Below are 12,779 nucleotides of genomic sequence, written 5' to 3'. Positions count from 1 at the left end.
GACATAAAGCTGAAGTCTTGGCCAGACTCGACTGAGAATCTTTTCATCTCAATCACTTGACTTCATTGCAAAAAAAAGCAGAAGCTGTTGTAGGAGCAGGTCAGATGAATGTTAAAGATTTAATAGGCCTCTTATTTACATGTGAATGCTTATAATTAGCGATCATGTAGTACTTGTATCTTCCCTGAGCTGTACAGATATTAATTACTTAGTGATGAAGGCCATCTAAAATATATAGAAAACAAAACTGTACCTATTCCAGTTTTGTCCTTGGAAATGCCGCCATTGGAGCAGCAGCAGACTTAAAAAAAATAAACTCACTCATAGAGGAAGGGACAAGATGGTTGTTGCTTTAGTAGTGACTGTGTGTTTTTACGGTGATCTATACAGGTACAGCATGCGTGTGACACAAGGGCATCTGACACAAGGCAGTTCTGCAGTTAAATTAGCTGATAACCAGGACTTTGTTCAACAGTAGATTTTGCACCTTTACTTACTTGGGCTCAGATACTGCACCTCCCAGGCCACCTCCCAAGGGCACCGGCGTGATTACCTGGGGGCGCAAACTCACCGTGCAGTGTTTGACACGTACAGGCGATCCTGGTAACTGTACTCGAGCCCGAACTGGTAGCTGGCCAGAAGAGAGAGGAGTAAACAGTGCAGACTACAGGGTTTCTTAAGAGAAAAAAGGGAGAACTTCCTTCATTGGAGCTGCCTCCGCTATACTCTTTTTGAACGTACGCATGGCCTTTTCACTCCCTTGCCAGGTTCCTGGCTTGCTAGCTGGCTCTCCAAAATAGGCACTATGTATTAGTCTGCTCTACCAACAAAACTTCTACGTTGTTAAGTCCCAATGTGATATAATTTGCAACTATCTAATAGTGCCCTGATGGATTTGATACTCGGTTTATGTGGAACGTAAAATAATGTAGCTATTTGAGTCCTGCACCCAGACGTTGTCTGTGATAAAGAACATGAGGGAAATTACAAGCGTTCTGAAACATAACATTTCAGGTGAAAGATAGATGAATTAGTGTACTGTCTGGTAAAGAACTTATAAGAGCAAATTTCCATTTTTTTCTGCAGCTATTTTACCCAGGCCTTTAGAAGACACGTAAATGCTTTCCCTAATGATACTGAGGTGTTCTGGTGAAAATGGTAAAAGAAACTACCATAAATATTGTGCACCTTAATGGCTTTTACCCATATGGCATCAGTTGCAGTACCAGGCTCCAGTTTCAGAGATGTGTCCTATTACTGACTATAAAACAACTCTTCTTTTAAACAACCCAGTCAAATGACTTTTGAACAGCAATTTACAAAGGAGACAACAAATAAAAGTTGATGTGGACACTACTGATAATTGGTGAGTTCATTTCATATTCCCAAAGCATCAATACTATGAACCAATGAACCAGCAGTCAAAAATAATGATCAAAGGGACAATCCAGTGCTATTCATAGAGTTTTGGTATTGATTTTAAGGAACTTTAGATGAGACTCCGTGTGTAGAGAACCAGTCCCAAAACTCCTACTCCCAAAATACTCAGGATTCAAATAATTCTAATTGACTTATGAATACCCAACGACCACCATGTATGACCTTTAATAAAACTTGTGCTGCATATTTTAATTCATTAGAGTGAGAAAACATGACAATGAACATATTGTGAACCATCAAGCTTCAGCTAAAACTGACTGTTAATGTCTTTTTAGTTCTTGATTAATAGTGAAACTCCCAACACAATGGAGCTCATCAAAAACAATCTGAAAGTAATTTTTATTTGAAACATGCCCATTCAAACCCTAAATTATTAGAATTCTTCAGCTCTGATAGAGGTTCAGTAATTATTCTAGTAACAATAGAACTGTGTAGTAACAATAGAACTGTGCCATAAACAGAATGAATCAGAATAGGTCTGATTTTAAGACTTATTATTTGTATTACTGTAGCACCTAGAGGCCACAGGTAAAATCTGTGTCACTGCATGTTGTGCTTTGCTCAGAAAAATAAGATAGTGAGTCCAAAAGAACACAGCCAACACAAATGAAGGATTGATAGTAAAGGATGCTCTATAAAAGATAAACCAAAGCAATACATATTGGTGTGCAAAACATGTCTTCTTGGTTCCCCTTTTTTTTCTTTGCATAGCACAATTTTTATACTAAAAGAAACAGCAGTAAAGGGCAAGAAAGCAAGGGGGCAGGGGTGACAGGAGCAGGGGTAGAGAAGCTAGAAAAATAATGAATTGTAAGAGAGAAAATAGTGATATGAAATGGTAAGGTGAATAAGGGCAGAGATGGTGTGAAGCTAAGTGCAGGAATGACTGATTCCTGAGCTGAAAGAAAACAACTGTTCAGATTGAAACCTGGGGTGAGCGATATATGTCGTCACCACAGGCCCTTGCAGCTGGGTCTCATGCAGTGAGTGGTGCTTCGACCTCCGTGCCATATTGAAAGGGAGTTGTAAAGTCAGCTAAAAAAGGATTCAGTTACTTAATTTAGACTGTCCTTCTATCCTAGGCAGCACCAACTACACTCATATCACCCCTGAGAGATGTTTATCTAGCCTCCAGGGATGGAGGTCCCAAAACCTCTGAGGCAATCCAGTCCACTTCTTTGCTTTCTTTACTTTGGGAAATATATATATATATTTTTTCTGATGTTTAACCTGAATCTGCTTTGCTGCTTTTTAAACTTGCCACTATTTATCCTATCTAGCATGCACACTAAAGATGATTTCCATCCTTTTGTTGTACCCTTTTGGAGCATTTGAACCTCGTATCCATATCTGCCCTCAGTTTTTTCTCCTTTAGGCTAAGTAAACCCAATGATTTTCAGTTTCTCTTCAGAGAGTGTGTTTGCGAGACCTCTGATTATCCTTGTTAGGTATCTGTCTTGAAGCACGTTAACTCACATTGTCCCCTGTATTTTGTATGCTGCCTTACCAGTACTGACATGGGCAGGATTTCTTCATGCATCTTGATGGTTGTAGTGCTACTCATTTATCACAGCACGGTGTCATTTTCACAATAGCATGACACTGCCTTAGGTTCAGTTTTGAGATCCTCTACAATACCCGGATCCTCTTCTGGAAAACTGTCTGATCAGTTGTTCTCCATCCATGTATAGTGCCTTGCATATGTCCTTACTGAACTGCACATGAACGTTTAAGATCATTTCTCCAAGATCATTTAAAGCTCCGATCATGTCCTCCAACATATTTCGCATCTTCCCCAGCTTCATACTGTCTACAAATATGATGAACATACCCTGTATTCCTGGTGCTCATGGAAACACTGACAAACCACACCAGGCCTGACCATCATGAGACCCCCTTGCTGTGTGTTCTGGCAGGGAACCACTGGAAACTACTCAGTGGAGTCAGTTTTGTAGATATTTTTTAGTTTTATTTAGATCATGTTTCTCTCTGCCTCATGAAACTGTCATGTAAGACACTGTTGGAAACCTTTCTAAATCAAGATAGATGATATTTACTGCTCTCCTATCCACAAGGCCTGTTACCCTATTAAAGAAATTAGATTTGTTTGACATGATCTGTTCTTGACAAATTAATGGTGACTATTAGTCGTCATCTAGTTTTCTTCTAGGTGCTTGCAAAGTTTACTTGATTATTTTTTTCTAGAACTTTTCCTGGGACTTCCAGAGAAAATGTGGGCGTGTTGATTGGTGGGGAAGTTAATGTAGTGATGGATGATGCAGAAAGGTAGAAATACTCAATGCCTTTTTTACAAGCAAAGCAGGCTTGTGTACCAGCATGGTTTGGAAAAGCCAGATGTGAGTAAGCAATAGCTTAGAGGCTGCTTAGGGAAACTGGATGTGTTCATGCAACTGGACTGGATTTCCCCATCAGAGCTGGTGGATGGGACTGTGAGGCCAGTGTTTACTGTGGGAGGTTCCTGATGACCGGAGAAAGGCTGATATTGCGCACAGATTTTTGAAAGGCAAGGAGGAGGACATGGGAGGAGGACGTAGTAGTCAATGGCTTGACATCTGGTTGGTGGCCAGTAGCAGGCAGAGAATCCCAGGAGTTGATACTGGGGCCTACATTGTTCAGCATCTTCCTCAATAATCAGGCTGAGGGGACAGAGTGCCGTGCTGGCACGTTTGCTGCTGCTGATAAATGGGGTGGGGAGAGGAAGCACCACGCTGTAGGGCTTCAGTTCAGAGAGACTTTGACAGATCTGAGAACTGGACCAAAAAGAAATCTCATCAAGTTCAGTAATGAGAAGTGCAAAGCTGTGCACCTGCACCATGCGTCAATACAGACTGGCTGAAGAGCAGTGCCCATGAAAAGTCCATGGGGGTTATGGTGAACATCAGGTTGCATATAAAACAACAGTGTACTCTTATCATGAGGATGGCAAACTGGACCATGTTAGGAGGAGCGGGGCCAGCAGCTGGACGAAAGTTACTATTCCCCTCTACTAGGTACTGTTTTGACCACAACTGCAATACTGTGTCTAGTGTTTGGGCTGTCTAGTTTGAGAGGCATGCTGAGAAACTGGAGGGGAGCCAATGAAGGGCTACCAAGATGGTTAGGGGCCTAGAGCACACAGCCTTTGAGGAGCAGTTGAGGGACATGGGTATCTTCAGGCTGGTGAAGAGAAGGCTAAGGGCAGCCTACAACTCCTTGAAGGGGAATTTCAAAGATGAGTGAACCAAACCCTTCCTAGTAATGGCAGATTGTATAATAAGGGGTGGCAGCCACATATTTCAGCTTAGAGGGTCCAGACTAGAAACTAGGAAAAATGTTTCTCTAGGAGACTAGTGCAGCACTGCACTGGGTTATCCCAAGGGATGGTGGAATCCCCCCATCCATGGAGGTTTCCCAGACTGGGCTGCTCTAGGCTCTGCTGCCCTGATCTAGTGTCAGCGATGGCCCTGGTCTGAGGGGGAGGCTAGACTGGATGACCTCCAGCTAACGTCTCCATATATTTTGTGGCTGCAGTGATGCTGACTGGTCTGTAATTCCTAAGCTCCTGCTCCTTCTAAAGGTGTGGTGCTGTCCTTGCCTTTTCTGCTCAGCTGGGAACTCACCCATCAAGTTTTCAGAGATAACTGTTAGTGTCTCTGATGTTAGCTGTTCTAGACAATTCTTTAAGGAGGAAGTCCATCAAATCTAGTGATAGGAAAACATTTAACTTGTCTAAGCACTTTCTAACCTGTCCCTACTGTAGACTGAAACCTTACATCTTTGTCATTGCTGTTAATTATGCTCACCATCTGCTCAGAACTGACCTTTCTTGTGAAGTTTCATGCAAAAAATAATATATAAAAAAAATCTAACACTCCCTGTGCTATTTGCTGATAGCTTTCCTTCTACCTTGCAGTTTCTGTGAGCCAGGTTAGCTAGGACAGGCTGAGGCTGCTCCCTTCAGGCAATATTGCTGTCTGAGCACACTGTATTCTCCACCGTGACAGTCCTAGTCTGTTGGGGCCTACTGTGAACTGGATCAGGAAACCCCTGATTTAGCAAACAAACCCAAACCAACCTGAAGTCCATCATTTCTTTGTGTTTGAGGTTCTCCTTCCGTACAGAGGCTCATGAACTTGTGGTCGCTGTCACTTGAGTTACCATCTACCTTCACATTTTCAAGTGTTTTCTTCTTACTGGTTAGAAACAAATTTGGGGTAGTCTCCTTTACTGGTCTTTATAAAAAATACCTGTCACCATCTGGTGATACTGCCTTAGGACACATGGTTATAGTGTGTGACCCCAAGGTCTTTTTTGAAGTTCTCCTTTTCTCTAACCCCATGTAGCTTCAGAGGCAGAAACTGTGAGGGCTCCATACGCTGCGTCTCGTAGTGCAGGAAAGTAAAGCTGATGCTACAACTTAAAATTGAGTAAAGAAGGAAACTGAGCTCAGACTGGGATTTCCCAGACACCTCCTAGTTCAAAATTCAGTGCGAACAGGCACTTGAGGGCTTTACTCGCGTCACCTACAGGAACGGGCTTGGAAAGGCGAAGGCCTTCGTGAAGACGAGGCGGGTGGCCTGCAGCGCTGCGCTCTGAGCAGCCCCCAGGTCGGGCGCCGCTGGGGTACGCGGTCCCGGGGCGCAGAGCCCCGCTCCGCCGGGGGCCCGAGAGGGGCAGCGCGGGGGGCCGGGCGCCTCGGGGAGCCCCCCGCAGCCCCTCCGCCGGCAGGCGGGAGGGGAAAAAATCGATCCCTCGCCAGCACGGCGCTTCCCCCCCTTTTTTCGTTGTCCGCCCCGCTATTTGGTGGCTGTTTCTCCGGGCCCGGCGTTCCCTGCCGGCGGAGGCAGGAGAGGGGCCGGGGCCGGGGCCGGGGCCGGGGCCGGGGCGGCCGTCGCGGCGCCCCCGTGCCGGCGCCGAGTGGTCTCTCCCGGGCGAGGAGGGAAACCCGATGTGACACCTGCCGGCTGCGCAGCCCGCTGGCGGCGGCGGCGGCGGCGGCGGGACGCGCGGACCCGGGCGGAGCGGAGGGGAGCGCGCCCGACCCCCGCGGGGGCTGCCCCGGGGCCGGGCGGCCGGCGGGGATGCGCGGCGCTGCGCTGCCCGCCGCTGCGCTGCCCGCCGCTGCGCTGCCCGCGGCCACGGCGCCGCCTGGCTCCGCGGGGCCCGGCGCCCCCTGAGCACTGCGGTGGCGGCGCTGCCGCGGCGGCTGCTCCGCGCCCCCCGCCCGTCCTCCTCTTTCTCCTCCTCCTCCTCCTCCTCCGCCGCCGCCGCCGCTCGCCGCCGCCGCGCCACTTCCAGGGAGGCTGGTGTCATGCGGCTGGTGCCGGGGGAGAGGTGCCCGGGGCCGCAGCGGCAGTGAGGGGCGGCCGAGCCGAGCCGAGCCGAGCCGACCGGAGCGGAGCGGAGCGGAGCGAGCCCTGCGATGACAGCCATGAAGGAGCAGCCGGCGCACCCGGGCGGCAGGGGGAACCCGCCGCCGCCGCCGCCGCCGCCGCAGCCCGACCAGGTGGGAGCCGCGGCGGGGAGGCGCGGGGGCCGCGGCGGCCGCCCGCCCCGCCGCCGTCCCGGCCAAGTTGCGCCGCGCGCGGGCCGAAGCGCGGGGGGCGGCGGGCCCGGGAGCGCCGCGGAGCCCCCCCGGCCGGGCGGGGGTCGGGGGGCAGCAGCCTTGCGGGGGCGCCGGCGGCGGGGTCGGTGCGGCCCGCGGCGCTGCTCCCGCAGGAGTTTGCAACTCGCGGGAGGGCAGAGCGCATCGGGCAGCAGCGGTGGCGAGGGGGACGCGGCCGCGCCGGGAGGCGCCGCGTTGGCAGCGGCAGAGGGGCCGCCGGCCGGCCGCTGCCTCCGCGGTACCTGGTGCGCGGTGCGCGGCGCTGCGGGCTGCGGCGCTCCGCCGGCGCGGGGATGCGCCGCCGCCGCCGCCGCGCTGCAAGCGTGCGGGCCGCGGTCCCGCAGTTTTCCCCAACTCGTGGCACCAAGGGCCTGGCTGCTAGTAAATAAGACTGCCCGGAAGACTCGTGTCCCCCCGCCTCGGGTTGCTTTTGAAACGACAGGGAATGTAAAGGGTGGATAACTAGGAAGCGGCCGAACTTGCCTTCCCAGCAGCGCAGAGCCGAAGTTTTCATTACCAGGCTGCTGTATCTGTTGCTCCGGGGCGGTAGCGCTAATGCATTAGGAAGGATCGTGCGCGCTCCCATGTGAAATCGCTGCTCACTAACCTGTGACACCAGCTGGTGACTTCTGGTGCTGCAGAGCTGGAAATGGTGGGAGGGAGCCGGGTGCCGGGAGCAGCGTGCAAGTGCCCGAGCAGCGGAGCTGACCTTCGCGCCGCGGCGGTGCGGCCCGCGGCGCCTCGGAGCCTGCAGGCGCCCGAAAATGGGCCGACTCCAGTGTTATTTCTGAGATTGCGTTTTCTGCACGTTGACAAGGCTCACGCTTTTCTGCTTTGAATTCTGATATTCTGAGTGGGCACTTTCAGAACCCAGACAGCTGTATTCCATATTTTCATTGTCCGCTCTACTAATTTACAGAGCTTAATTTTCCTCCGATGCACCAATATGGGGTGAAAATGTTAACAGTAAAAGCTGCTGTGCACAGTTGTGTTTTAAATAGTCCACATCCAAGTATCCAGTCCTGCATGCACACCCAGGCTTGCCATTAAGCTTGTGGGTAGTCCTTATGGTATCAGTGAAACTATTCATTTAAACAGATTCAAGTATGTGTGCTTTTTGCTGAGAAGTATATGCACTATGACAAATTTCCATGTAATATTGAAAAAAAATGTTACATTTGAGTTTGTTTGAGGAGCCTTATAATATCTTGAATAAATTAATTGCATGACTTATCTAAAAAAGAAAGATGGTTAACTTCCATCAGTACTTAAATTTTATGCAAATAGTAGAATTTATGGAAAAGTCAAGATCGCTTTAAACAATCTGAAGTTTGCAGAGCTCATGAATTTCAGTAACCTTGTTTTGCTTTAGAGGGTTACTGCTTTTAGACATTAAAAAAAGTAGTTGAACTTAACCAATCTTTATTTCTTTATTTTGTTTCAGACATTCTGAATTGCCAGAATGGCTTTTACTTGTTGTAGCTGGAATTGTTTTTCAAAACAGGATTATTGTGTGCCAAAATTTACTGGGTTTGACTGCTCTTTTAGGTCATAATGAAGAACAGTAGTAGTTTCTCCATTTAAAATACTCTAAAGATTAGGAATTTACCCTAAATATAGGAATATTATTATCATAGTGCCCTAGATTTCTCCATCTCTCTCAGCTGTGAATGGAAACACCACTCTGCTCTCTATTGTGCCTGTTTGCATGAAGTGTAAATGTTAAGTCCCATATGTTTGCATCAGATTTTTCCAGATCAAGTCTGGTTTTCCTAGTCAATAAAAGTTGGTTCGGTATCAACTTTTACTACCGTCATAGACGCTGGGAATGTCATTTTATGCAGTGTATAATGGCTTCACATATGAAATCTGTTCTTAACAGATGCCAGCTCTTTTTGTAGCTTTAAGTGATACTAATAAGGACGCAGGCCCGAATCCTTCATGAGCTTCGTACAAGGTCAGGCTGACGCTGGCGTGGACCTCTACGAATACAGCGGCCCGCTCGTAGGCGCTCGCCTGTCTTGGGTAACGCGGTGGCCGAGATCCGCGCACCACAGCTCAGCCCAAGGGAGGACTGGCACCCAGGTGCTCTGAGGCCAGGTTTGCCCTGGAGACTTGTGTTAGCACAGCAGTGTGATATTGAGGGTTAGAAGGTTTTTGGTGGCTTTCTGTGGTTGCAGTTGCATAGTCTGAGCCGGCTGCAGCTCTGACGGACGTTGTGGTGGGCAAGGGAGGACAAACAACCAGGGGATCATCCGTGTTCACTTCAGTTTTGTGTATCCTGTAGCACTGTGACTGGCTCGACAACATGGAAAACATCAAGAAATCCATCTTTGTCGGTGTGCTTTTGCTTAACGTTTTGTTTTGCTTGGCAAACTTGTATGAACTTGTAGTGTCAAAAGCACTTTTTTTTTTTAAACATCTCCCCCCACCCCCAAAATTCAGTAAGGTGCGTCTGTGCTCAGAGGGTTTCCTGGGGTAGCAGGAGCAGCAAATCTTTTCTGATACAGAAGCGGTTGGGCTTGGGGTGAGCCCCACAGGAAGTCTAAGAAGGAGCAAGGAATTACACCCGGATTTTTCAAATCTCTCTTTTGCTATTTTCAGTCAAAGTCCGGTTTTACAAATACTCTTGCAAATAGGCATGCTGAATGCATTTGCAGCAAATTTATAGGCTTGGGACCTGGGCTGTAATTTCAAATTACAGCAGGCTAATACAGGGACTCTCCACTTAAATAAAAGCTTGGATCGACTGACTGAAGCATCCGTAGCCATCAGCTTATAAATAAATTGGATACAACTTCATATCCAACACTTCCCTTGATGGTATTTTTAAATCAGCCTTCCCCTGGGCCAAGGCATCTAATAACAACTTCCATTAACAGTGCTATTGATGTTTCAGTGATTGGTTTGATAAATTAGCCAGATTTATTCTCAACTCCCTGCTAAATGATGACTCATATTTATTGCTAAAATTACAGTTTTATGTTCAGATGATATATCTATAGAGAAGAAAATAGCTGTAAATTACTTGTATTTCTCCTCATTTCTGGAAAGCTCTATCAAAACGCTCAGAATTCTGTTGCTTGAAAACTTGTATTAGAAGTTAATGTAGCTCCCTCAGTTACTCTTAGATAATATAAAAAATGGTGTTTTTCATTTTTACTGTTTAAGAACTGTCCCAGGGACTTGGACGATAATGTTTTGGGATCGTTTTAAAAAGGCACAACCATTCAGTAGTCAGTGGGCACAACAAATCTGAAAAATATAATGTACCTGTATGACTCGCTGCCTGATAAATGTTGCTGTCTTTGCAGATGAAAAACTAAGATAATTCCTTTAGGTATTACCTTTGTGAGGCTTCAGTCTGTTTACAAAAAAACAGATGATCTACACCACCTGGTGCTGCTTGCTGTTCTTTGTGTGTGTAGAAGACAGACCTTTGAAATTTATAATCATCCTCTCCTGAGCCTCTCTTATTTTTGCAACTTAAGGACTTTTTAAAATCGATTTTAAAATACAAAACCCAGAATTTTTCTTTACTGTGTGCCATTTAGAACCAAGTATGTTATTCTGCTTGAAAAAAACAGGTAAGCAAATGTGAAATGAGGTTGCATTGTGTTGCACTAAATAGGGAAATTATTATTTGGTTAGAATTTCAATTATATGTTCAGTATACATACAGGTAGAACTGCCTGCTGTTCATTTCAATAGGGGGGTGGCTGTAAAGAGTTGAATTTTCTGCTGTCTCAGGACCAGTTTCTGTAGTCACCATGCAAGAGGCATAGTCTAAAACTACATCTGAATAAAAGAGAATAATCTTTGTTTTCTTTTTTTGGTGACTGAAAACTAGTTTATGTTTCAATGTCTTCCTTCATTGCATTACTTCCTTTTCCCCAAATTAGACTCTTATCTTGCAATTTTTGCAGTTGTTGATGGCTGCGTCTACCTACAGCCATATTCATCGCAGTGGGGTTTCATCGAGGGAAAAGGTCTATCTGCCACCCCACCCAGCTCATTTTGAACTCGGCGGGTCAGTGAGAAGCTTGAACTCTTAATCCTCCGCTTCAAACAGTTCCAGTAACTTGAAAGGTTTGCTTAGGTAGTCAGCTCCATGTCTTAGAGACTCTTTCCATCCTCTGTGCTTGACTGTGTTCAGAGTTGGCCTCAAGATGAAATAGGAAGTGCTGTTCTAGTACGTAATCCAAAGTGATCTCACATTTTTCCTTGTTACTTAGCTAGTGGAATTTTTTACTTGTGATATTGTGGCAATGTATCAAACCTATTGATTTGCAAGGTTCAATACAAAGTCAGAAGCATCAAGTAAAAAGCCAGTAAAAGTGGAGAAAGAAAGTCATCTTATGCTCAGAATATTTTGTAAAGAGTTAACGTTTAAATCTTAGCTTTAACATTTAAATTCTGTTTCTTAGACTGTGTATATGCCATACTATATCCATGCTGGATCCAGAAAGAAGCATTACAGACTTGCGGTACCTGTGGGGTGTGTGGCTGGCAGCACAAGAAGCTTGCGTGAAAGTGCATTGATAAGGGAGGTTTGGACCAGCAGTCGGGACTCGAGCTCCAGGGGACCGCGAGGAACGTGCGTAGTGTTGGCAAGCTTGCGTCGCCTTGATTCGCTTTCTCTATCCCCTGTGGCTGATTAGAGGCAGGCTGTTCATATACCTGATTGTGGTGATTACCCCGAAAGACCTAAATTTGTCTTCCATTTCATTGCATTTCTAGTCTCCTGATCTGATTTCTGGGGAGAAGGGGCGAGTAGGATCTCATTTTTAGTGACTGAAACACTTTAATTGAGGAGCATCATTTTATATGTCATGTATAAGATCTCAGGTAGCTTGAGAGAGCACAGTCATACGAGATTTTTTTTTTTTAAGTGTCTGTGTAGCATGTGTGTGTGTTTATACAAATTCAGAAGTTATGAATTTCACTTCGGAAATTCACTTACCTAATGCAAAAAGACTTGACAAAGAACTTTCCAAGACTCGCTCCACCCTCTGCCCCAGCAACTTTTAAAGGAGCAAAACTGAAGAAGTCTCTTTCAATGCACCTAGAATAAGGTGCTAATGAGCCTGTCCTCTTACTGCCTGTACTCTCCCCTTGCAGTACCCAAGCCTTTACTCAGGTTAGTCGTGTTTTGCATTCAAAACAACATGCGGGAATCTCCTGTGCAACATGATACAGCACCTGATTTTCAGTGTTTAGTCTGCCACTTCTTTGCAGGTGGGATTAATGGGATAACTTAATGCAATAATTCAAAAACTCTGAACCAGCACATCTTTTCTGTCCATTCTGTCTTGAAGTAAATTTCGGTCATGTCATAAGTGACATGGTAGCCGCAGATATTTGAACATACATATTTTATTAGTTATTTTAAAACATGATTGGTACATTTCTTCCCAGTGTCTTCCAACTGAAGGTATTGCTTAGGGTAAGCTATTCCGATAATTAACAGGAGCCAAGAACTCTTTAAGCAAACTGAATTGGTGTTTGGTATATTCTAGAGTCCGGAAGTCATCATCTTGGCATTTTTCTCTTAAGGCATTCAGGGACTTACATGCATGTGTTACAAATGTGAACACAAACTTCTCATAGTGCTAATAAGGATGAATGTAATCCCCAAACAAGTATCTGAGTTGTGTTGTATTTTATTTTATTTTATTTTTTTTTATTAATAGAGCTGTGAAGTGTGCAGGTGCCTCACCTGTGAAAAATCTCT

The 12,779-nt window shown here is 46.2% G+C and overlaps 1 protein-coding gene across 1 annotated transcript in view; it reads left to right on the top strand.

The window, feature by feature from the left end:
* The first annotated feature begins 6,806 nt into the window (after positions 1-6,806).
* DPP10 (dipeptidyl peptidase like 10) overlaps positions 6,807-12,779 on the top strand; it is a 287,083-nt gene continuing 281,110 nt past the window's right edge. The window contains exon 1 of the mRNA XM_067299348.1: positions 6,807-6,946. Coding sequence (XP_067155449.1) covers positions 6,863-6,946 — 84 coding nt within the window. The 5' untranslated portion in view covers positions 6,807-6,862. The remainder of the gene's footprint in view (positions 6,947-12,779) is intronic.

The sequence above is a fragment of the Apteryx mantelli genome, chromosome 6 (genome assembly GCF_036417845.1).
Source record: "Apteryx mantelli isolate bAptMan1 chromosome 6, bAptMan1.hap1, whole genome shotgun sequence".
Classification (NCBI taxonomy): domain Eukaryota; kingdom Metazoa; phylum Chordata; class Aves; order Apterygiformes; family Apterygidae; genus Apteryx; species Apteryx mantelli.
The sequence above is the reverse complement of the archived record's forward strand: the minus strand, read 5'-3'. Positions and strand labels throughout refer to the sequence as shown.